Raw genomic sequence first — 26196 nt, forward strand, 5'->3', positions numbered from 1 at the left:
AAGACAACAGAGACCACCAGTGCGCGTTGTACAGGTTTATTTTTCCAAGACCACAGAGACATACAAGAGCAGTGCTTTCCCTGGCGGACCAGTTTCCAACTGTCCCCTCAAATGGCCCCAAAGGTCACAGCAGAAGGAAGAAGAGGATCAAACACGCATGGGCCTCTGCTCCCTGTCTTTGGTAAACAAGACTCTGGAAGTTGACAACCGGGACTTGGCCAATACTGCACTTCAATCACCACGTCTTTGCCAACTTCCCACTCGTGCTGCAGATGACACAAATGCCACACTGGAGGAAAAGTGGGGGAAAGACAAGACCTTCCAGATGAAATGAGGCTTGCTGAAGTCATACCAATTTCACAGCTCACACAGACGCACTCGCACAGGGAGACCTAAGTTCAACAAGGAGGATGCTCAACTCACAACTCGAGGTACAAGATAAGGCAGGAAGCAGGGAGGTGAGACAGCTCTGGAGACATCTACTTGCTGGGAACATGTTGGGAGAGAGGCCGGAGGCTGGCACGGCTGTTTCTTCCTTAACCTGCTGTCACAGGTGTGTCCAGTGGAGCCCTGTGGCCCCAGGAGAGTGTGGTCCCGGGTTACTGCTGACAGGTGGCACGCCTGGGGCTGGGAACGGAAGGAAGGCCCACGTGGGGGCTGCCCAGGGCGCTCACCCTAGAATCCAGAAGCACTTAACACTGGTGGTGGCGATTTGTCACACACGGCAGCGACCTGCCAGTGAAGGCTGGAGAAGAGATGAGGAGCAAGACACGTGTGCCCAGCAACGAGTGGCCAGGGTGCCAGTGGCTCTGCAGCTGCAGCAGGTCCACTGGCTGACCGGTGACCAACCACTGGGACAACTGGCAGGTCGTTAGGTCAATCACTCCACCCCTCACGTTGGGCGGCACAGCACGCAGTGGCTCTGACACGGGTGGAGAGAAGTCAATTACACCACTTTAATGCAACGATGCTGAAGACGTGGAATAAGGGAGAGTCGTTCGTGTTTTCTGTACAATACATCCATTTACAGAATCAGCCAGTACTGTGTACAACATATAAATATATGGTAAAACATCAGAGGTGCATAGAGCATACTTACAGAAGCCAAAAGTTCACTTTATACATCCAAGGATAAAGAGTTAAAAATATAAAAATAAGAAAAACACACTGCTTTGAAATGTAAAATGACTTTCACATACACAGGTGTGTTGGAGATGCCCACTCCCACAGAGTCCAAAGTGATGCCCGAGGTGTTGTGCAGGTGAATTCACCTGCCAAACGTCTGGACACCTGACTTACAAGGAGGAAAGACAATCCTAGCCCTGACCTGTTGTCCAAGCAGGTCTGTTCGAGGTTCTGAAAGCTCCTGCAGGCCAGTGGGTTATTCGGAGACAGGTAAGTCCCAAATTGGCCTCGGTAACAGAACCGAAGATCACACTGGCTCCATCAACTGGCAAATGACTGGCTGTGACCTTGAGGTCAGCAGGTGCTTAAGCCCCCTGCTGGGCACTGCTGGGAGCTGCTTTAACCCTGTGCTGGCTTCTTCCCCACCAACTCCCCAAAGGAGCAGCCGCAGGAAAGACGGAGGGGGCAGTGGAAGACTGACATTTCTACTCAGTTCGGGTACGTTAGTCCCCTGGGTGGAGAACACAACCTTCTCGCTTCAGTTTCGAGGCCCTCCGAGTCTCAGGGAGGCTCCCCCACATCGCACCAAGCTCTGTCTCTGTGACGAGAGCTTGGGCTAGCCAGCCGGCCTTGGGCAGCCCAGCGAGCTGCCCTGCAGGAAACCCTTCCAGCAAGACCCAAAGGGCCAACAAGTGGCCAAGGGGCTTTAGCACTATAGATTTCAGGGAGCAGCAAGAGAACCCTTGCCTAGAGAGACAGAGTCTGTTTTATCAATGATATTCTGTATACAGATTTAAGATCCATCATTATCAAAATACACACACTAAATATACAACTTTTCCCATGGCCATAATTTATTATCTCACCACAAGGCACAATACACAGAGCTTTGAGGGTCCAATACAGTCATCGTGACAGAATGCACCGCAGCCCTGGCACATGATCATGGCTTTCAGGCTGCACGCACACTGGAGCGAGATGCTTTCCACTGTGCTGCTGTCGGTGAACATTTGCAAGGAGAGGGACGCACTGTGGCTCGCACCAAAGTTTGCTTTGTGGCTCAGCTGCACCACACTTCCGGCCAGGCCTTTGGGAAAAGGGGGGGAGCCGGAGGAATAATTAAAGCTGGTGGAACTTAGCTGGAGTTTGGAAAGCTTCCCATAAAATGCCTGCTTGATGTTGAGTTGGGAGGGGATGGAAGAAGGCTCCAGAGGCTGACTGAGTCCCTTCCCGGGCTCCCGGGGTAATTTCCAGAAGGGCAAATCAAGGACAAAGGGCATCCCTTGCAAGTGATCCACCAGCTCCCGGGGACCAGGCCCCACTGCCTTTCTGTTCTCTGCATCCACCTTGAGAGGCCCTCCATCAAGAGTCTTTTCGCTCTTGATGCTGCCAACAGAGGCAGGCGGTGGCTTTGGGGCCCAGTCTTCCCTGGCAGTCTGTATCCCACCAGACAGAGAGGTTTTGCCTGGCCCTGACTTCCTATTGGGAAAAGCAGGAGGGGCCTCCGCAGGCAGTGGCGTCGGCTCCACCAGCCGGGGGCACTGAAGGGCTGCAGCTGCGTTCTTGGAGCCAAAGAGCTTCTTCCCTTGGCCTCCCGCACTGTTCTGATCCCCCAGGGCCCGACCTGCCTGATCAGGACCCGAGGAGACCGCATTTGGAGATGAGAAAAGAGGGGCTCTCGAGGTAGTGAGATTTCCCAGACTCACACCTGGGGCAGCAGTTGAAATACTGCACTGGGACAGGTTACGGGCTTCCTTCTGATCTTCAAAACTGAAGGGAGATAACTGTTCTTTGAAATCCACTTCTGCTTTCCCAGAGGCAGCCACTGGATTGGTCACTGGATATAGGGAGTCTAAACTCGGGGCGTTCTTGGACATCTTTAGGGGCGCCCCAGGAGCCTGGCTAGCCTCCAGCCGGGCAAAGCCGGTACTTGCTTCACAGCTCTCAGGTAGCAGAGACTCTGGACTGCTCTTGCCAACTTCACATCTGTTCTCCCCAGGACCTTGCAATGACCCCATCCCCAGGGAGCCACCAGGGCTCTGCTCTGCTGTAAGTGCGAGTCGTGGGGGTTCGGGTTTGCTGCCGCCATGGGCTGGAGGGAGAACCTTCTTGAGGGGCAAGTGGCCCTGCAGCAACTGCATCACAAGGGGGTTAGCAGCCTCCACTGAGGATGCAGGCCTGCCCAGGGACATGGGTCTCGGCTGGTACTCGGGACTGGCCAGCAGCAGGGAGTCTGGGATCTTTGGGGGAACTGCACATACCCGAGACACCCAGCTCTGAGGAGCAACCATCCCATCTGTCCTGGTGACCAGACTCAGGTCACCATTCACCTTGGAGAGCGAGGCACAGTGGTTCCAACTGTGTTTCTCACCCTGCTCAGCCACCAAGGACCTCTTCGGCCCCAAGGTTTCACCAGGCTCGGCCTCACTGCTGTCCTCGGAGAAGTGGCCTTCGAAGTCAGAGGCAGTGTCTGTGGACTCGCTGTGAGGACTCAGAGCTTCCGAGTCTCCATTGATTCTGGGCTTGTCACCTTCCAGCTGTCTGCAGTCACCGCTGCTGTCAACACAGCCAGAGTGCACTGTCCAGAGTGAACCCAAGTGGACGGGGGGATCCAGACCCTCCTCCGCTGTCAAGCCCACAGGCGATGCTGGGATGAGGGGGGCCGCTTTCTCCCACTTCTCTCTGACCTGGGACTTAATGGACGGGACCTCTTCTCTGGAGTCGGGTTCAGGTTGTCCCCCTGCCTCATCATTTGACATGCCAGGCCTCCAAGGAGCAGCACCAGGGGAGACAGGAGCCTCGGTTTTCAAGTTTTCCTGTCTAGAAGAACTTTCCCTTGTGGGTGGGCCCGAGTCATCAAGTTCTGATTCATCATCAAATGGTCTGTCTTGCAGGCAACTGGCCAAGGATGATTCGGAGATGGAACTGGGGGTCACGTTCACAGGATCCTTCATGGTGGGATTACTGCCACTGTCTGGAGCCTGGCCAGTTCCTTCTTCTAATCCAGTAGGCCCGGCCAGAGCCCGAACAGGACTGTTCTCTGAGGGGATGGTAGGTGCTAGCTTCTCATCACCCCTTTCCCAGGCAGTGGTACCAGACCCACATTCAGTTCTACCTTCTGGATGCGACACAAGCTGCTCAACTAACCTCTCAGGTTCTGGGATTCTAGAGGGCAGTGGGGGCAGAGCCTGGCATGGCGGATCCCGAGTGGATGCAACGGGGAGTCGGGAGGCATCTTCCAGCCCGCCGCTAGGGCCATCTGGGACCCTCTGCAGTGGGCAGCTCTGCCCCTTTCTGAGAGAAGCCAGGTCCTCTCTCCTGGCTCTGGACGCAGCAGTTTCGGCCTGGGCGTGATCCCCGTTTAGAGGACAAGGCGGCAGTAGTTGTGTTCGCTGTAGATCTGACGCACACTCTCCAGGGGCACTCGGGGCCCCCCAGGGCTCAGGGTGGCCACAGGCCTCACCACCATCACCACTGCCGCCGCCTCTGCCACCTCCCTCATCGGTGGCCCCGCCGCCACCTCCACCCGGGCCACCCCCACCTCCGATGGCAGTGGTGGCCGCCTCTCGATGGCAGTGGTGGCCTCTCGCCCCTCGGACCTGCAGAGCACGGGCTTTAATGTCTGCAAGGGTCCTGGCACCAGTCCAGCCCCGGCAGGAGGACTCCGTGATGGGGACGATGCGGGGACATATCTGGTAAGTGGGCTGACCTTTAACCACCCAGGGTGGTTTGATACGTGAAAGTTGAATCTGCAAGAGAAGAACAGAACAGTTCTAATTGACTGAGTGCTCTGACCTAGAAACTGTTAAGCTAAACTGGGATCCTAGTAGCTTAAAAGTCATGGCCTAGAGAATCAAATCGTTTCATAGCTGTCTAAGATATTACACCATTCTCAAGACCCTGCTCAAGGGCTGTTAAGTTCCATACTCCTAAATTTAAGTTCTGGTGGGACAGTGTGAGTCACTACACAAAGAATCTACCACCACCTAGATTTTAAAACCCGTCAGGGTTCTGACCTGTACAGATAATGGTGAACAACCAAGTGAGGAAGAGAAGAACCTTAGCCCCGGGCTATTCAAGTTAAGTCTCAAGAACAGCTCTCTGTAGAGAGCTCTACACTCTCACATAATTAGCACAAGGGCCCAGGGCCTTCTGTCCCTATAAAGGAGCCCCACAAATCTCCTGTCCCTCAAAGGCCCAGGCTCAGGGCAGCCAGGATCACACAGCCACCTACCCGGATGGGCGGGACTTTGGGCTCCTCTTTGGTGGGCTGTGGCTTTTCGGGGTGAACACTTTCAATTGTGTTACGAAAGGACTGACGATCTTCAAGCCGGGGCTTCTTTTCGGGAAAGGAGGCAGAGGTCGCCTGCTCAAAGGATTTCCTCTTCTGATCCTTGGGTTCCTGATCCACGGTCTCCTGCAGCAAGCTGGGAATTCTGTCTGGAGACGCGGAGACACGTGCCTGGTCATTGGGACTGGGCTGGAGCCGGGAGGCCACAGTTTCCACTGGGAATTCGGGACTCTCTGGGTTGGATGCTGCGGAGGACGTGCCAGGTGGGTGGGGGCTGCCCACCCCTGCTGCGTCGGTCTTAGCCTCCCCGTCCTTGTGGAGGGGGATGTCTAGTGTCACAGACTGTGCGTCTTTAGCGATCTCTGCTTGTTCTGGCTCCTGTCTTTTGTACAGATTCCTTCGGGCTCTGGTTCGAAGATCTGGCCGAGAGCGTTTCTTGAAATGCCCATCTCGCTGCCGGGTGGCCGGGCCACGCTGTGGCCGTGTTGATTCTGAGACACGCAGGTTACTCTTGATTTCAGCCTCCTCCTGGCCCACATTCTGCTGCAAAGACTCTTCTTTGGTTAAACCCAGCCTGCAAACCAAAGTCAGACTGTCAGCTACAGAGCAGAGAGAGCACATCCTCTACGTATGACACACACTCAGACACTAGACTTCTCAGAACAAAACCAATCTGCATGGTAATCATACGAAATCCTACGTCAGCTTCCTCACGAATGGCATCAAGTCAAATGAGAGTCCCGGCGACCTCCAGTTCTCAAGAAACATAGCAACACGCACAGCTTTGAGAATCCCTGCTTCTGCCCACTGCACCCCACCCCCACCCACCATCCCCAGAAGCCACACCACAACTCATAGCTCCCAGGGCCTTACTTCTGTCCATAGTAGTCTTCGAAAAACTTTTCTTTCCATTGTTCCACTTTCTTTTCCTTCTCCATTTCTTGTCGTATCCTGACCTGCATCTCATGAGTGAATTCACCTAGAGAGAAACAAAACTTTTCGAGTGGCATATTAAGATTAATATGCCTCAGGAAAAGCCGAATCCTGCTGTTCTACCATGTCAGGAGTTTACAAAACAACACGTGGCTTTGGGGAGCTTGGAAATCCTTTCCTACCCCTTACTATCTTCATGCTGGCTCCTGGTTCCCTCCCAGGCCCTCTCACGTCCTGCCCTTACTCAGGACAGAACTAACATGTCTATTATAAGGGAAATTGACTCCTCTCTAGGGTCCTCAGTCCTTGGAAAGCAAGCAACACACTGATCAAAAAAGCAGAACAAAACCAATCAACAAGAGAACCGTTCTTACCCCACACACAGGGAGAAGTTAACAGAGCAGGCTGAGACAGGCCTGCTGACGAGGTGGGCCCTTGGCTGACATCTGGGAAATTGGATTTCAGGAGGGTTCCCAGCCCCTAGCTGACAAGAACGGCTCACTGTGCCTAAACAGTTTATGCAAACCAGATGGTTTAATGGTGAGCACCTGCTTTCCTTTGGGGACTCTCGAATTCAGGTATGCACCAGGCAGAAGCTTCCTACATGATCAGCTCCCAATAAAAACACGAGGCACCAAGTTCTGGACGAGCCTCCCGGTAGACTACCCTTCACTTACATGCTCACATCTCCTTGCTAAGGGAGCTGAGCACATCCGGTGGGACTTCTCTGGGAGAGGACCTGGGAAGCATGTGCCTGGTTTCCCTCGTTTCCCTTTGCTGATTTTGGTCTATATTCTTTGCTGAAGTAAATTACAGCTGTGAGAATAACTACAGGCCGAGTCCTCCGAGCAAATCATCAAGCCTGGAGAGAGGTCCTGGGGACCTCCCAGCGCAGTTTCCATGTAGCCTCCCCACAAAAGGCCCTGTGGTTAGGACTCTGCGTTTCCACTGCAGGGGGAATGGGTTCAATCCCTGGTCAGGAAACTAAGATCCCACATACTGTGCAGCCAAAAATTATTACAGAGAAGCTAATACTCACTCCAACTGACAATGTCTAAAAAGACAAGAGTACCTGGTGGAACTTAAAAAGCAGGTCAATGCCATGGTTACTGGAAAGAATAGGAGTTTACAGTTTTAATGATGAAGAGGCAACATAGATGAATATATATACACACAAAACAGTGAAAGCTAAAACACTCTTGTAGCTTCTTCAGAGCTATGGGGTACTATATCTACATCAATTAGAGGAAAGCCTGCCTTATAGTCAATACTCCTTGGGGGAAAAAAAAAAAAGATCATTGAAAAATGAGCGTTTGGATTTTAAACACCAGGAGACAAGTGACACCACACATGGCAGGCACCTCTCAAGCCATTGGGATGAGAACGTCTACTCACCATCAGCCAGGCGTTCCCGCCAGCTCTGAGCTGCGTGGGTGAAAAACTCATTGTTCAGCGCACTACTGCTGAGACGTAACAGGCCATCAGTTCCCACCTAGAAGGAATGAGGCCAAAAAAAAAGGCACATGAATGAAAACAAACAATAAAGAATCTTAGGAAGAACAGAAGCTGGTGCAGAGAGCACAGGAAGCCTCCCATCCACACCTGTCTGTCTACTTCGGGCAGGAGGAAGAGGAGCTGCTGCTGGAAGTGGGACGGCAGGGCATGGAAGGTCCGCGAGTTGATCAGGGCCCGGAGGTTGGTGTTGACGAGAATGGACCCAGGCGTCTCAAAATCGATCTCTTCCCCTCTGTTGCGCTTCATTTGACCTGTAATTTTTCAAGCCATAAGAAACAAAATGTAGATTTTCAGCTTCTTAAAGCAAAAAAGCCAATGCCAAATGAGGGAAAACTTTGGTGGCAGCAATCAAACTACCCAGAACTTATCTGCACACATTCTGCTCAATCGTCTAATCTAGTCTAACCTATTGGTACCATCGAACTTGAGACTCTTAACACTTGGGCTGGCATCACCTCAGACAAGGCTCTTGTAGCACATTGTGTCACAGCCTGAAGGGATACTCTTCCCAGAGAAACTCAGGCCAGGGGCAGATTCGGAGCTTCCCTCCCAAATTTGGAGAACAGGCTCCACGAAGTCAATGGGAGAAATTATGAAGTTGTCGAAAAGCAAACCTAGTGAGTGTCCTACAGAAAAATCTGCAGAAGTCTTCTGTGAAGGGAGTGGAGAGGTCTGACCTCCAAGCAGAAAGGTAGTAAGAGGTGTTTAAAGCCCACTGAAATGTCAATGCCTCTCACAAAAGCCTCGGCCAATGGGATACAGACCTGTGTGAGTCTGAAATGGAGCACTGCTGAGGAGCTGGAGAAGCTGCAGGACAGCAAACCCTGCTGCCACGGGGGCAATGGCTTATTCTCATCCTCGGAAGCCAAAGTTAGTCTTCCTAATGGCTTCATGGAACCCTTCTACAAAAATCCAGCATGTGGGCTTTGAGACATAAAGCCAGAAGTAGCAAATGGCATACTAGCCTTGCTAAGAGCCCCACTCCGGGTAGGGGGTGCATACTACTGAGTTTATTTGCATGCCCCAAATGGATGGCTCCCACCCCACATACTAACTAGGTTATAAAAAAGGGCGTCTGATGGAGACTACAGATGTGGAGAACAAACTTGGCAGGATGCTACCAAAGAAAGAAAACAAATGCTGGAATACTCCACTGAGAAGTTCAGAAGCCATTCTCACTCAACTTGAGCACTTTCTGAGCCATATCAAGGCCGGCAGAGGCTAGGCCCTTACAGGGACAACAAGAAGCACTGTGAACCATCTGTGCCCACACAGAGTCCTCTCAGGCTAGCAGAGAAAACTCTGTGAAATAACCAAACTACAAGCTGAAAGCCAAAGGGAATAAAAAAAATAGAGGGCCACCCAAGAAGTAATAACACACCATAGAAACTACAAAGGAAGTGGAGCAAAAGACATCATCATCTCTAGGCCTGCAGGGGCCCCTTACAGGCAGGGAAATGAGTGCCAAGCCACTCACCTGTGGCCGGCTTCCGGAAGCCTCTCAGGAGCGGGGCAGGGTCCCGGGCGAGCTCGGCCTGGCCACGGATAGCAGCGCTGCCCAGGGCCGGAGAGCCGCCGCTGCTGCTGGACGGGCTGCCGCTCTCGCCATCGGCGTGGCGGCCCGAGAACCCTGAAGGCACAGCATTCCACGGGTCAAGAGCATCACGCGCCGCGCCCACGGCTCTCAGACAAGCTTACTTCTCCCAGCTCTCCCTGAGATGCTGCCAGCAATACCGGTGCTTCCATGGCCCAGCCTGGGGCTGTCAGAGATCACCACCTCCTGGTCTGGCTTTAAAATATCACGTAAGAATGCCAAACCGCTGTCTTTAGTTTGCACAGCACTGCACCTTTTACCAAGCACCTGCACACGCCTTCACCGGACCCTCACGACCGCCCCGTGAGGCCAAAGGGAGGGTGCGCAGCGGAGCCCGCGCCAGAACCTAGGTTGGGTCTCACCACCACGGTGCGCCGCCTGTCAGAGGAGGGCTCCTGACTGTACTGGCTTGGCACTACCTGGGCCAGAAACTGCTGCCAGAGGGAGGCAGGCCCCAGGACCTGAGGAAGGAGCATCACAACCACGAGGTGGCACGTACCTGATGCTGATTCCACGTGGGCCCCGTTTACCTTCAGAGGAGTCAGGACAACTCGAGGCAGCATCACCCCTGTCTTTTTCTTCTGCTTGTTTGCCTGTTTCCCCAGAGAGAATACAAAAGGAGACTGTGTCACCTGCAAGTCACACCAGCTGTCCCTCTCGGACCACTGTCTCCCCTGCTGTCTTGTAAAAGAGAATTAGTGTCAACCAGTAGGGGCAGATAATGCCGACAGCAGCAATGACTCAGGCTATGGAGCCACCGTGCCAAGCATCATCCCATACTGAAAAGAATGCACTGTTATCCCCAATTTCCAGATGAAGAATCTACCCAAAGCTAGTGAGTGGTGGGCCACAATTCAAACTACTGACTCCCAAGCTCATGTTCTTTCTCCCCATTGTTCTACTTCTCCCTGCATGTTCCTAGGTTTTTCATAAATACAAACGAAATCATCCATCCACAGTAAAAAGAAAAAACAAACCACTCTGTTCTCAGATCTACTGCCCACTTTCCCTAAGGCCCACTTTCAAATGATACTAACAGGTAGAGACCAAAGTGATTTTCTGCACACTTCCACACGCTCACTGAACACAGCAGGAGGAGTCCTGTCTTGTACCTGCCTCTTTATCTACCCAGCCCAGTCACGAAGCACCCCCACCTGTGAGGAAGCTCTGCAGCTGTCCCTGGGGTTGGAAAGAGGCCGACTCTGAGATTCCGTAGAACAGGAAGCATTAGAAGATGTTTCATCGAGAGAAACTGGAAGAGAGGGAAGTAAAGGCTAGTCCCCAGTTCAACTGTTTGTGGCTCTTCACCCATCTTGTCAAAGGCACTTACCATCATTTTCACCACTCACAGTGCTGGCTTCATTAGACCCACAGCTCTCCACATCAGCTGTGTCCTCTGGCTCCTCTCCCTCCACCACAGCTGGACTGCGAGACCACTGCAGGGCATCCTTCTATGACAACAAGACATGACTCAGGTGAGCAAAACCCTACAAATCCTACAAGCACAGCAGTCATTCCTAAACGCGTATTGCTTGTGGAGAAGCGGGATTTAGAATACCGATTAAATTCCCATCCCTTTCTAACTGACTGCTTTCTTCAAAAATTCTTTTCATACATACATCAGGAAATTTAGATATAACTTTGCATCTAATCATTCATAAAACATTTATGAGGTGCCTCCTATAAGCTATATCATGCTAGTTTTCGGGTGGGGGGTGAGGTGGGACTAAGGAGAGGAATCAGAGCCTTGCCCCCAAATGAGTAGAGGAGAAAGTCCAAACTGTAACAATACAAAGCATGCGGATAGAAGAGAGCAGGGGCAGCCCAGAGCGGGGAGTATCTACTCACTGAGCTGGAGCAGAGAGGGCTTGGAGGTATAGAAAGGGGATTAGGACCAGGGAGGTACGTTTTCCCAGGAGATGGGTTGCTTGAGCTGAGTTTTAAACAGCAGACATGTGAGAAACTGGATGTGTGCACAGGACAGAGACAGCAAGAGGGCTGATGACTGTCATGACACTGTGCTGAGGGATTAAGACTGATCTATTTTACAGTCTCTAAAGGATAGTAATCAGGAGAATGATCTGAGTTTTAGAAATTTCATTCCATTAACCATGGGAAGCCTGGAGGCAGGAAGAAGAGTTAAGACTATGACAGAAAGCCCTTGAAAAGGATAAAGATCTAAAGTAAGACAGCAGGAGAAAGGTTAGAGTGTAGAGGAGAGCGCCACTCCAAATTTCATCTCCTAACAAACATTTCTTCCAACAGTGTCTGTTGAAGAGTCTCAAATCAATATCCATTTCCAAGGAAAACTTAGGAGCTATCTTGAAACCAGGAAGGAGTATGAATGAATACTTGGGGATGGGGACGAGGGGGAGCAGAGACAGACTGGGGTGGGGATGCCTTCTTTGAATAAAAGTATGTGAAAAAGAATAGGCAAGGCTTCTTGGGGGGCCCAGGCAGTGTTGTTCAACGCCTGACTGTTGACAGCCATGGCCGGTCCCGGGGCTGCTTTCCGCCGCCTGGATGCCTTGTCTGGAGCTGGGGCCTTAGGCTTGGCCTCCTACGGAGCGCACAGAGCCCAGTTTCCAAATGCCTACGGGAAGGAGCTCTTTGACAAGTCCAACAAACACCACTTCTTACACAGCCTGGCCTTGTAGTGGTATCCCTGTGCAGAAAGCCCCTCTGGGCTCGATCCACAGTTTGAGGCATCCACGTGGGGGGTCTTGGAATGTACTCCCCACCAGACAATGGGGGACTACTATAGTAAGTCTTCATCAATTTATTTTCATGAATTTAAGCCAGTATCATTCTGACCTAAATTAATTAACACAAAATGGCTTTTTATATCTTTATCTCTTTTCCCTACCAACCATAAATGTGCCTCAAGGATCAAAAGCTAAAGTGTACTTTTAGTATTAATCTTGCAATTATGCTTATTGGCTGCCATGTTCTTAGAATGATGCAATAAATTTATTCCCTCAATCATACAGGCAAACTAACATAAAATACTCAATTTAATGAAGAAAAGAGGTTTATTAGTCGTCAAAAAGGACCCCAAAACTCCAGTTCTGGCAAAAGTGTGGGGAAATCACAAATACTGTTGGCGAGAGTGAAAACGGTATACACAAGTTTATATACAGCCAGTGAGTTAAGAAATCTACGAGCAAAAATCTAAAAATGATATACTTTTTAACCCAACATCTCTAAGATTCATACAGGACATTATTTTAAAAAGGAAAAAAAATCAATCAACTGAACATTAAAATTAATATTCTCTGTTCAGCAAATAATTCCATTAATAGAGTAAAAAGGGCAGGCTACTCTACAGAGTTGAGGAAGAGAGCTTCAACTCATATAACCAATGAAGAACTTGTATCTAAACTGCCTAAGTCAAAAAAAAAAAGGCAACCCAAGGACTTGCCTGGCAGTCTGGTGGTTAGCACTCTGCACTTCCACTAAGGGGGCTCAGGCTTGTTCCCTGGTTGGGGAACTAAGATCCCACATGCCATGAGGTGCAGTCAAAAAGAAAGAGAAAGAAAGAAGGAAACGAAAGAAAGAAAAAGACAATCAGGAAGAAAAATAGGCAGACATGAATTAGGCACTATACCAAAGAGGATATCTAAATGGCCAACGTTCACATGAAGATACTGAACCTCACTAAGTAAGGAAGACACACCAAAAAAAGCAAATTAAAACCATAATGAGATGCTATCACATCCACAAGAATGGCTAAAATTAAAGTTTAACAATACCAAGTAGTGCTAATGAGGATGTCAACAAGGACACTGAAAACGGATTCAAGCATTTGAGGATGCAGTTTGGCATTATCTGACACAGTTGAAGATATAAACGTCCTATAACCCAGCAAGTCAGTCCTAGGTTTCAATTCCCTGGAGAAAGACATGCATATCCACATCAGGAAGCATACCCAGATGTTCATGACAGCATCATCCGTAACTTCGTCTATAAACAAAGTGCCCATCAACAGAATCACTACATGGACTGATCAATGACTGTACTGACCAATACTCAATAAATGGATATTACACAATAATAAGATCAGTGAACTACAGTTACTTACAACATGGATGAACTGTACTGTGCTCATGTAGGAGAATGCCCTTGAATCAATGTACACCCCTTGTGTCCTTTCCCTTTTTTAAAGAAAACTGAGGGATAATTTACAAAGAGTGAAATGTATACCACCTGATTAGTTCTGACAAATGCGTATCAAGATACAGGCCATACCCAGAACCCCTAAAAGTTCCTTTTGTGCCCCTTCCTAGTCAATCCGGACAAACATTGCCCCTCTCACCCAAGAGATAATGGTTGTTTCAATTTCTACCACTAAATACCAGTTTTGCCTGTTTTGGTTGTATGTGTAAATGGCACGTGGGATCTTAGACTCCTGACCAGAGACCGAACCCCTGCCCACTGCACTGGAAGCACAGAGTGCTTCAGCGCTGGGCCGCCAAGGAAGTCCCTCAGGCTCACGTCTGTGAGTCATCCGCGCTGCTGCACACATCGGCAGTTCATTACAACTTCACATTTAAAGAAAAGCTGTAAGAATAAAAGCAGTACAAAGAGCACCTGCCATGTAATTTTTACCCATGTTCACCCGGTACCACAAACAAATGTTTTTAAAATACAAATCTATTAGTTCGGAAGGCAACTGGCAAAGAGGCTAGTGATGAGGGTGAGGGGAACAATCAGCATTAATAAATAAAACCAGATAAAATATTTTCCCATAAGTCAAATTAAAAAAAAAAATCTATACTGTCTCTTAGTGAAGGCTGATTGATTGAAGGGTTGTTTAATGTGTATTATTAAAAGCTAAGAACATACCAACCATTCAAGAGTATATTAGAATTCCTGACCAATGCATAGCAAAAAAAAACAAGAAGACATTAGAAGAAATCAGACTATCATAATTTCTAAATAAGTATAATTAGCTACATTGAAGATCCAAGAGACTCCAAACTAGTATTCAGCAAGGATGTAAGATTTGAAATCACATCAAAAGAAAAAAAAAAAGCCAGTGATCCTAACATCAGCAATAATACCAATGATTAGAAAATGTAATTTATAACAAAGAACATAAGTTACTCTGAGATAAAGCTCACAACAGAAACATAACCATTTTATGAAGAAAACAAAACTATCATGAAAGGTTTAAAAGCAAAATAAATGAAGAGCTCTATCATGTTCTTGAATGTAAGACTCAACACTGTAAAGAAGTCAATTCTCTTCAAACTGACTAGCAGATTCAATGAAATTCAATAAAACTCTCAGCTGAATGTTTTTTTTAGTAGTACTTGATTGTACAGAGACAAGCAATGGGCCACAAATAAGCAAAAGATATTTTCAAAAAGGAACAAGATGAGAGGCTCTGCTTTTTAAAAAAATAAAAATAAAGCTCTAATAAATGAAAGGAGTGGGGTCCCTGGTGGCTCAGACAGTAAAGAATCTGCCTACAATGCGGGAGACCCAGGTTTGATCCCTGGGGTCTGGAAGATCCTCTGGAGAAGGGAATGGCAACTCCCTCCAGTATTCTTGCCTGGAGAATTCCACAGACAGAGGAGCCTGGCAGGCTACAGTCCATGAGGTTCCAAAGAGTCAGACACAACTTAACGACTAACTACACACCCAAGTTAAAGGAGTAGATTAGCAGTGCTAGGGGGTGGGGAAGGGGAGAATAGGAAATGATTGCTAAAGGGTGTGGGGTTTCTTTATAGGGAATGGAAATGTTTTGGAATTAGATAATGGTGATGGTTGCACACAGTTATGAATATACTAAAAGCCACTGAATTGTACACTTTAAACAGGTAAACTATATGGTCTGTGAGTTATATCCCAATAAACCTGGATAAAAAATTGCTTACTAAATTCAATACCTTTGAAAACATGAACGAATCTAATAAAAATTTGTAAAAACCAAATAAAGAACATTAATGTATATAAAAAGCTTATAGATCCAAAGTAAAACATCATTAGACAATGGTCTATTACTATGTTCTAACTTTCTTATATGAACCCTAAAGGAAAATTAAAACTAGTAAAAAGCAACCTCTGTGTATGCTTGAGAAAAGGCTTTATCCTTTTTTAAAATACCTAATGTAAAATAAGTTCTTTGAATTTGAAATCCATTTGCATTATCACAAGCAATTTCAATATTACAGCTGTCAAAGAGAAAAGGAAGAGCTATTCTTTTGAAAATGAACACACTCTTTCAATTTAAAGAGAAGAAATTGTCTGAGATTTCACTAATGACAAAAAAGTAGTTTTCATCAACCAGAAATAAATTCCATCAACCAAAATAAATTGGTTGATGTGCCACTGATGGCTGCAAACAAACTTTCTAGTTGACAGGCCCATGAGCCTTCCTCTGAAACCCCTGGGTCTAGATGTACTTTAGAAGTTAGGACTTCCTGAATTTCAGAATGGCAAAATATCATATTAACACCATCAGCAATCCATAATCGTAAGATGTTAATGGTTTTTGAATTAACATATATGTACATACCAAGTGAAATAGGTTTAAAGTGTCCCTGTCAGTCTAGAGCAGAGATTTGCCACCAAATGAGTTTAGACAAGCCAGGTTTTTACTACCAAATGAGTTAGGAATAAGTTTTTTCAATTCTCAAAATATTTCGTATTTCAGTACTGTTAATAAGGGATTTATTTAGTTGGTGAGTCGTGTCAGTCTCTTTTGCTACTCCATGGACTATTATATGGCCCACCAACATCCTCTGTCCATGGGATTTCCCAGACAATACTGGAATGAGTTGCCATTTTCTTCTTCAGGGGATCTTCCCCACCCAGGAATCAAACCAGAATCTCCTACATTGGCAGGATTCTTTACCACTGAGCCACCTGGGAAGACCAAAGAAGGGATCACTAGACCACGGGGATTCCCGCGTAGCTCAGTCGGTAAAGCATCTGCCTGCAATGTTGGAGACCTGGATTCAATTCCTGAGTTGGGAAGATCCGCTGGAGAAGGAAATGGCAACCCACTCCAATATTCTTGCCTGGGAAATCCCATGGACCGAGGAGCCTAGAGGGCTTTAGTTCATGGGATCGCAACAGTTGGACACGACTTAGCAATAATCTCTTTCTTCTTTCTAGACCATTAAAAAGCACTTTTCTCGATAAAAATTTTAAAACATTTAGAAGTTTTGTAATTCTACTTTTCTCACCAATAGATATAACATATAAAGAAAATGTAATGAAAGATTTTTGAGCCCCCCACAGACCAGCTCCATTTTACCCATTAAAAGATAGGGAAGTCATCTCCTAGAAAAATGTCACACATTTGCATATGAAGAGAACAAAAGTAAAAGGACAATCATTACAGCAGTTTTACTATTACAGTGTGTAACTGGGCAAAACTGGAAAAAATGTGAAAACCTAAATGTCTATCATTGGGTACTGGATAGATAATATTGATATGATATACTACTAAACGGTAGATAAGAGGGATAAGAAATACATCTATATAAACAAAGCACACATTTTTCATGGATACATGTGAATAAGAAGGATGCACTTTAAACTGATGACAATCTTTGGTTGCTACTGGGAAGGAACAAGGGCCACAGGCCTGGATGGCATGAATAAGGATAGGGTTTGGTATGGAAGTCAAAGGCATTTCCCACTTTCTCTGCACAAAAGCTGCAGCTCCCATTTAAACAGGGTGAAATGAACACACACACAGCTCTCTGCAAACTCCTGCAGCCTCATTTGGAATGGCTGTATTTTAAAAAGCATAAACACACAAAGAGAAAGAAGGAAGAAAAGGCAGCACATGAGAACTATCAACAGAATTCTAGAAGATGAATAGCAGGAAGACAAGAAGTGGCCGAATACTCAGCAAGGAAAGACAACTGAAGTCTAAGACCGCAGAAGGAAAAGTCACAATGAGCAAGCCAGCTGTCCTGTAAAGTCCCCACAGGGACAGGAATTAAGAGGTACCACTTTCACACATTGGAGAAAGAAATGGCCACCTACTCCAGTGTTCTTGCCTGGAGAACCTCAGGGACGGGGGAGCCTGGTGGGCTGCCGTCCATGGGGTCGCACAGAGTCGGACGCGACTGAAGCGACTTGGCAGCAGCAGCAGGAGCCACTGCAGACAGGTGAGGCATGGGGATGAAAGCAAGAGAACTGGTTGGAATTCTAAGAAGTTAGACCTCTCAGATCTCCTCTCTGTCCCCAGTCAGGCAATGCCCTCCTCCGGATCCAGAAGGAAACAGGAGATTTATATTCTGAATGGACTAAATCAGAGAGGTTCTGGAATAGAGGGCTTCCCCACATGGCGCAGTGGTAAAGAACTTGCCTGCATTGGAGGAGACAAGGGTTCGATCCCTGGGTTGGGAAGGTCCCTTGGAGAAGGGAATGACTACCCACTCCAGTATTCTTGCCTGGAGAATTCCATGGACAGAGGAGCCTGGCAGGCTACAGTCCCTGGGGTCCCAGAGTCAGACACAACTGAGCGACTAATGCTTTTCTGGAACAGAAGACACTAGCTCAAGGAGTACGGAGAGTGAGGTGCCACACTCTGTAAGCCAAAGCATTAAGTCAAAGACCTGTACAAAATGGTGACACCACTAGCTCTCTCCTTCAACTTGACTCCCAAAGCTCTCCCAAGTGGCAGCCCTACAACTCCAACCCCAGCCTGCTCTCTGCTACCTGGCAAACAGCGACCAGCTGAAGAAAAAACACCTTCAAGGTACAGATAATTGGAAGAATTTCAAAAACACAACATCCAGGTCCCCACTCGACGAGAGTCGACAAGTAGTGCCCGCAACACAGAATGTGTCAGTTCTCACCGTGAATGATCAAGGACCACCAGATAAGTAAGCACTAATGCTACATGAAGGCTAGCAACCAAAATAAACAAAAGGGGGAACTGAAAGAAAACAGAGATAATGAAGCTCCCACAACAAGTACTCTGAGAGACAAAGACAAGTACAAAATGCTATTTTAAAAAATAAAATGAAGAAACATCTGAGAACATGAGCAATGTGCTAGTAATTTAAAATAATACCAAAAAAAACACACCAGCAACCAATAGGTTATTTCCCAGAGAAGTGACTCAAAAGAAAAAGAGAATAGGCTGCATCAAGAAAAGTCCCACATACAACAAACAGAAGTTCCAAAAAGAAAAAACAGAAAAGGACAGTAAGAGGATAGTAAGTTTTCCCAAAATTAAAAGACCTGAGTCTTCAGGTTTAATAAGGCAAAATGCCCAGCACAATGAATTGAAAAAGACCCATTCCACAGCATGACCCCACACTTCCAATGCAGGGGCACAGGTTCCATCTCTGGTCGGGGAACTAAGATGCAGTGTGATGCACCCCAAAACAAAACCAAACAAAACAGAAGAACCACAAAGTATCCTGGAAATCACTCTTTCATTTTATAGATATTCCTCATTCTCTTCTCAGCTGTATAATGCTCCACGATGCAAACATACCAAAGTTTGTTTATGCAACTACTTTCCCACATGAAGGCATTTAGATGGCTTTTAAATATTTTACAAATAGAAACCCCACCGCCTTGAATAACCTTGTGAATCTGTGCTTTTATATTATTGAAGGTGTATCTTCAGGGTAAATTCTTGAAGTAGAAACGATGAATCAGAAGGTAGATATAAAAGTAATTTTGTTAACAGCCAAGTTGCCCTGAAAAAAAGTTGTACTGATTCGTGTTCCTATAGCGAAGTATGACAATGCCTGTTTTCCCACAGCCTTAAAAGGAGAAAACATTGTGATACTTTAAATTTTGTTGCTTTATGTGTTTCAAGTAACACAACCACACTGAAGGAGGGCAAGGGTGGATCTAAAGCAAGTAGCAACTCCTGAAGATAATATTTTAACTACATACACATAGGCTGGCAATTCTGGAAGCATTAAATGTTTATTCTAGAACTTAGCAAATAAGTAGATACAAAGTAGATAAGTAGGGAGCCAAACCTAAATTTAAGAGCCAAAAAATACAAAGCTTCTGTAGAAGAAACTATAGTAAATATTCACTGGCCAAGAAAGATTTCTAAAACACACCAACTTTATCCTTTAAAAATGTTGATAAAATGATAAAAATTTGCAATTTCTCAAAATTGCAGATTTCTAATCAAAGACAGCTTAATAAAAATGAAAAGGCAGGGACTTCCCTGGTGGTTCAGAGGTTGGACACGGTGTTTTCACTGCCATGGCCCTAGGTTTGATCCCTGATCAGGGAACTAAAACCCCACATACTGTGAGGGGAGGGGGGGGGAGATCTTAAAAAAAAAAGAAAAGGCAGCCAGCAGACTGGGGAAAATATATGCAATATGTATATCTGACAAAGGATCTGTATCCATAGCATATTGTTTTTTTAAATCTATGTATCCATACCATATTGTTTTTTTAAATCTACAAATGAAAACCAAAATGACTATACTTTGACTTAGAAATAAAAAGGAAAGGGCTGCTATTTTCTTCCTTCCATTATGTGTGTGTGTATGAGAAAGGTGGAGAGAGGAGCCCCAGTGGCCAAGAGTAGGATGTCAGAGTCTGAGTGGGGGACAGAAGGTATTCACATCTGAGGGTAGCATGCACCGTGTGGGAGTGAGCTCAAGAAGGGTGAAACTCCCAGACAAGGAATGACAAGAGACAGTGTATCAAAGCTCAAACTGGGTGAGGAGAGTGTTTACATAAGAAGGCAGCCTAGTGTGTGTTTGTGCGTGTGTGTGTGTGTGTGTGCGTGGGGCAGGGAGCTCAGAGTTTGTGCAGGTGGGTCCGTCACCCATGGGGGCCAAGCCAGGAGACGGGGTTGGAGTCTAAGATGGGTCAAGAGGTCATGTTCATGACAGAAGGGCAGCAACAGTGATAGGAGAGATTAATTATCTAAGGGCCTGGGAAGATTAAACAAGTAAATATATTAAGGGAGATATATTAGAGATATGTATGTAAATATACACAAATATTCCTTAGCCTCTTCTCACTGAGAGGAACTGGGATCAACAATACCCCAATAACAGCAAGCACATTTAGAACCTAGGTTTTGGCTTCTAAATACCACTACACAATAAAAGAACGTGTGTCAAGGCAGGCAAAGTACACAATGAGCCTAAATCATCTTTCGCCAGAAAGATGACATCACTCCAAGAATGATGGGAATATGTCAAAGGGACACACAAGCCAGAATGACAAAACTCCCACCAACCAAATCAGGGACAACATGAACATCAGCCACTAGAGTAGCCCCCACTCCCCGCAACTAGAGAAAGCCCATACACAGCAGTAGAGGACCCAGTGCAGTCATAAATAAATAAGTTGTAACACACTGAATGAAACAGTAAACTAGGGTATCACATCCATATAAACAACCCAAAATTTAGAATCGTGTATCACAGTTTCAAAGCCCCTCCCACAAAATAGTTATTCAAAGCGGGGGCGGTGGCAGAGAGGAACTTTACAGCTATGAAATCTGGCAGATGCTCCTTAACCAAGTGACATCCTTAGTAAAAGGACAAGTTGAAATAATGAGCAAACTGAGAAGACGCACTAAGAAGCGTCACTTCTCTGACGTGCCTGATACAGATGCGTAACTTGACTCATGAGTAAACCTAAGAAAACCCAAAATGGACCACATTTTATGAAGTAAGTATGAAATAATCTTCGAAAGAGTCAAGGTCATGAAAGTCAAAGAAAGATAAAGGAACTTTTCTAGACTGAAGGAGACCAAAGATTTATAGCAACTACATACAACATGTAAATTCTGAACTAGACTCTTTAGGCATAAAGGACATTACAGGGACAATTCAGAAAAGCTTAAACAGAATCCAAAGAATAGATAGCAAAAATGCCACAATGTAATTTTTTGAATTTGATACATGTACTAAGAACATGTAGTACATGTCCTTAATTGTAAAGTTATACATTTAAGTATTATAACAAGGCTCCAATATGGTTCTGGAAAAGCGATAATTTTTGCATCGTACTTAAAATTTTTTTGAAAGCTTATCATTGTTAAAAAATAAAAATAAATTCTTTTTTAAATGGGAAAAACTTTAATAGACAACTTTTATGACACGAATGATCAGTAAGAACATGAAGAAAAGGTACTCAACAACATTTATCATGAAAAATATCAATTAAAATGAGGTATGTGTAAAAAAATCATATATTCATCAACACAGTATAATTTTCACAAAATTCAATATACATTCATGACAAAAACTTTCTGCAAACTAGAAACAGAACAGAAAATAGAACCTTCTCAACTCGATAAAGAGCACCTACTAGTACCTATAGGCTAACAAACACACTAATGATAAAAGACTGACTATGCTCAGTCACTCAGTGGTGCCCAGCTTTTTGCGACATGGACTGCAGTCTGCCAGGCTCATCTGTCCATTAGACTTTCCAGGCAAGGATACTGGAGTGGGTTGCCACTTCCTTCTCTAGGATATCTTCCCAACCAGGGGTCAAACCAGCATCTGCTACATTGCTTTCCCACTAAGACTGAGAAGAAGGCAAGGATGTCCACACTCACCACTCCTATTTAACGTACACCTGAAATCCTAGCCAGTGAAATCAAACAAGAAAAGGAAATAAAAGGCACACACATCAAAAAGAATATATACATAACTGGCCCTATTCACAGATAACGTGACAACCTACATAGAAAATCCCAAGGAATCTAAAGGAAAAACTCCTAGAATAGGTGAATTTATCACATTCACAGGATATAGGCCAACATTTAAAAAAAAAAAAACAAACAATCCTGTCTATATGCTAGCAATCAACCATTAGAAACCAAAATTAAAAGCACCATACTATTTACAAATTAAGGTATGTATCTAACAAGTCATATATAGACTCTGGATGCTAAAACCCAAAACTGTTGATGAAAATATCAAAAACAATTTTAAGTAAATGAAACGTCATACCATCCATAAAATGGAAGAGTCAACATAGCTGCCATTTCTCCCCAAAGTGATCTATTAGTTTAATATATTTACTACTAAAATCTCAAAATATTTTATAGATGTAGTTAAGACAGTTCTATATGGAAAAGCAAAGATACCATAATAGGTAAAACAGTTCTGAAGAAGAATAAAATTGGAGAAATCACATCACCTAATTTTAAAAACTTATCATATGGCTATACAACAGTAATCAGCCAGAGGAAAAGGCATACAGGTATAAATGGAACAGAGACCAAAAGCAGAACCATATACAAAATACAGCCAACTGATTTTTACAGAGGTATAAAACAACTTAAGGGCCTCCAAGGTGGCTCAGTGGTAAAGAATCCACATGCCAATGCAGAAGACACAGGTTCAGTCTCCTGGTCAGGAAGATCCCCTGGAGAAGAAGATGGTAAGCCATTCCAGTATTCTTGCCTGGGAAATCCCACGGACAGAGGGGCCTGGCAAGCTACAGTCCATGGGGTTGCAAACAGTCAGACACGACTTAGCAACTAAACAACAACAACAAACATTATCAGAGTTGTATTTTAGAATCGTTCTGAGAGGAATCTGAACACTGCATTACAGATGGCAAAGAGTCTGAATACCAGAGAGCACTAATTAAAAAACTAATGCAATTGTTAGGCCAAGGGTAATTACTTCCTGAGTAAGAATGTTAGAACTGTAAGGGAAAAGACTGTTATGAGCATTAAGGAAGAATGAATGAAAGAACACATATAGGCCATTTCTGTAAAAGAAAGAAAAGGAAATAAGAAAACATATATCTGTGTTATCTTTCTAAAAATAAACACAGGAACGATAAACTCCACCTCCAAATCACTGCAGATGGTGACTGCAGCCAGGAAATTAAAAGACACTTGCTCCTTGGAAGAAAAGCTATGACCAACCTAGACAGCATATTCAAAAGCAGAGACATTACTTTGCCAACAAAGTTCAGTCTAGTCAAAGCTGTGGTTTTTCCAGTAGTCATGTATGAATGTGACAGTTGGACTATAAAGAAAGCTGAGCACCAAAGAATTGATGCTTTTGAACTGTGGTGCTGGAGAAGACTCTTCAGAGTCCCTTGGACTGCAAGGAGATCCAACCAGTCCATCCTCAAGGAAATCAGTCCTAAATATTTACTGGAAGGACTGATGCTGAAGCTGAAACTCCAGTTCTTTGGCCACGTGATGCAAAGAATTGACTCACTGGAAAAGACCCAGATGCTGGGAAAGATTAAAGGTGGAAGGAGAAGGGGACAACAGAGGATGAACCATGAGATGGTTGGATGGTATCACCAACATGATGGACATGAGTTTGAATAGGCTCCAGGAGTTGGTGATGGACAGGGAAGCCTGGCGTGCTGCAGTCCATGGGGTTGAAAAGAGTGGGACATGACTGACCAACTGAACTGAACAACTTAAAAGCAAGACTCAAAAGGATACATTTCTAAGTAACTTTATCTGCATTTCAGAACAAAGTTCAAAAATATTAATATAAATACAAAAATATCCAGAATCCAAGGTTCAACTCACAATGTCTGTCATCCAATAAAAAATTATTAGGAATGCAAACCAGAGGAATTTAACCTATAATGACAAGAAAAATAAATAGAAACAGACCCCAAAATGACACATGGCTGGACTATTGAAGAGTCTACAGAAAGTTATTACAAGCAAACCTTGAAGACACTGTGAGTGTGGGTTCAGTTCCAGACCACTGCAATAAAGTGATTACCACAATAAAGCAAGTCACCAGGTTTTTGGTTTCCCAACGCATATGTTGTTTATGCTACACTGTAGTCTATTAACTGCGTGATAGCATTACGTCTAAAAAAATAATGTACATATCTTAATTAAAAAAAACTTTACTGTTTAAAAAATGCTACCCATCACCTAAGACTTCATCAAGTCATCATCTTTTTTGCTGGTGGAGGGTCTCACCTTGATGTTTATAGCTAGACTGGTCAGGATGGTGGTTAAAGCCTAGAGTGGCCACTGCAATTTCTTAAAATAAGACAATAAAATATGCCAAATCAAAAGATTCTTTCATGAAAAATTTATCCATAGCAGGTAATGCTACTGGATAGCATTTTACCCACAGCGGAACTTCTTTCAAAACTGGAGTCAGTCCTCTCAAACCCTCCCACTGCTTTACCAACTAAGTTTATGTAATATTCTAAATCCTTTGCTGTCATTTCAACAGTCTTCACAGTATCTTTTCCAGGAAAAGAAACCACCTCAAGAAATCACTTTCTCTGCTCATCCATAAGAATCAACTCTTCATTTGTTCAAGTTTTATCATGAGATTAAAGCAATTCAGTTCCATCTTCAAGCTGCACTTCTAATTCTAGTTCTCTTGCTATTTCCATCACATCTGCATTTATTTCCTCCACTAATGTCTTGAATCATTCAAAGTCATTCATGAGTGTTGGAATCAACTTCTTCTTTTAAACTCCTGCTTATTTAATGGCAGTATTTTGACCTCTTCACATGAATCATGAATGTTCTGAATGGCATCTAGAATGGTTCATCCTTTCCAGTTTACTTTGCTAATCCTTTACAATTTACTTTGCCAGGACCCATCAGAGTGATAACTATCTATGGCAGCTTTATCCTTACAAAATCTATTTCTTAAACAGCAAGATTTGAAAGTTGAAATAACTCATTCATCCACAGCTATAGAACAGATGTTGTGTTAATGAGCATGAAAACACTAATCGTGTTGTTCATCTCCATCAAAGCTCTTGGGTGACCAGGTGCGTTGTCAATAAGCTGTAATATTCTGAGTTTTCTTTTCCTGAGCAGTAGTGGATTTAAAGTATTCAGCAAACTGTGTTATAAATAGATCTACTCTCACCCAGGCTTTGTTGTTCTATTTCTAGAACACAAATAGATTTACCATTAATTCTTCAGGGTCTCATGGTTTTCAGAATGGTAAATGAGCACTGACTTCAACTTAAAGTCACTAGCTGCATTAGCCCCTAATAAGAGTCAGCCTATCCTTTTAAAGCTGAGCTTTGACTTCTCCTCTCTAGCTATGGAAGTCCTAGATGGCATCTTCTTCCAACAGAAGGCCACAGTGTATAGCCACCTTCTTACTTATCTCAGCGAAATCTTCTGGATAACTTGCTGCAGCTTCTATATCAGCACTTGTGGCTTCACCTTGCATTTTTATCTTACAGAGATCGGCTTCTCTTCTCTAACTTAATAAACCAACCTCTGCTAGCTTCAGACTTCTCTTCTGCAGCTTCCTCATCTCTCTCAGTCTTCAGAGAACTAAAGAGAGCTGGGCCACATCCTGGATGAGGCTTTGACTTAAGGGAATGTTGTGGCTGGTTTGTTCTTCTATCCAGACCACTTAAGATTTTCTCCACATCAGCAATAAGGCTGCTTTGTTTTCTTATCATTTCTGTGTTCACTGGAGTAGAACTTTTAATTCCTTCAAGAACTATTCTTTTGCATTCATAACCTGGCTAATTATTTGGCACAAGAGGTCTAGTTTTTAGCTTATCTTGGGTTTTAACATGCCTTCTTCACTAAGCTTAATCATTTCAAGTTTTTGACTTAAAGTGAGAAACACAGAAGAGGCCATTGTAGGATTATTAATTGGCCTAATTTCAATACTGTTATGTCTCAGGAACAAGGAGTCCCAAGGAGGAGGAAAAGAGATGGGGGAACAGCTAGTCAGTGGAACAGTCAGAACACACAGAAAACTTACTAAGTTTGCAGTTTTATCTGGGCACAGTTCATGGCACCCGACAACAATTATAACAGTAACATCAAA

At 44.9% G+C, this 26196-nt stretch overlaps 1 protein-coding gene across 3 annotated transcripts in view; it reads right to left on the reverse strand.

The window, feature by feature from the left end:
• Nucleotides 1–20: 20 nt before the first annotated feature.
• ASXL1 (ASXL transcriptional regulator 1) overlaps nucleotides 21–26196 on the reverse strand; it is a 63999-nt gene continuing 37823 nt past the window's right edge. For 2 of the 3 annotated variants that reach the window (XM_027558817.1, XM_027558815.1), the window contains exons 5-13: nucleotides 10789–10909; nucleotides 10613–10710; nucleotides 9958–10051; nucleotides 9342–9494; nucleotides 7952–8115; nucleotides 7745–7841; nucleotides 6290–6395; nucleotides 5360–5990; nucleotides 21–4874 (exon numbers count right to left, since the gene is read on the reverse strand). In XM_027558817.1, the coding sequence (XP_027414618.1) occupies nucleotides 1983–4874; nucleotides 5360–5990; nucleotides 6290–6395; nucleotides 7745–7841; nucleotides 7952–8115; nucleotides 9342–9494; nucleotides 9958–10051; nucleotides 10613–10710; nucleotides 10789–10909 (4356 nt within the window). In that variant the 3' untranslated portion in view covers nucleotides 21–1982. The remainder of the gene's footprint in view (nucleotides 4875–5359; nucleotides 5991–6289; nucleotides 6396–7744; nucleotides 7842–7951; nucleotides 8116–9341; nucleotides 9495–9957; nucleotides 10052–10612; nucleotides 10711–10788; nucleotides 10910–26196) is intronic. The other variant, XM_027558816.1, reaches the window with a different exon arrangement.

Source organism: Bos indicus x Bos taurus, chromosome 13 (assembly GCF_003369695.1).
Source record: "Bos indicus x Bos taurus breed Angus x Brahman F1 hybrid chromosome 13, Bos_hybrid_MaternalHap_v2.0, whole genome shotgun sequence".
NCBI classification, from domain to species: domain Eukaryota; kingdom Metazoa; phylum Chordata; class Mammalia; order Artiodactyla; family Bovidae; genus Bos; species Bos indicus x Bos taurus.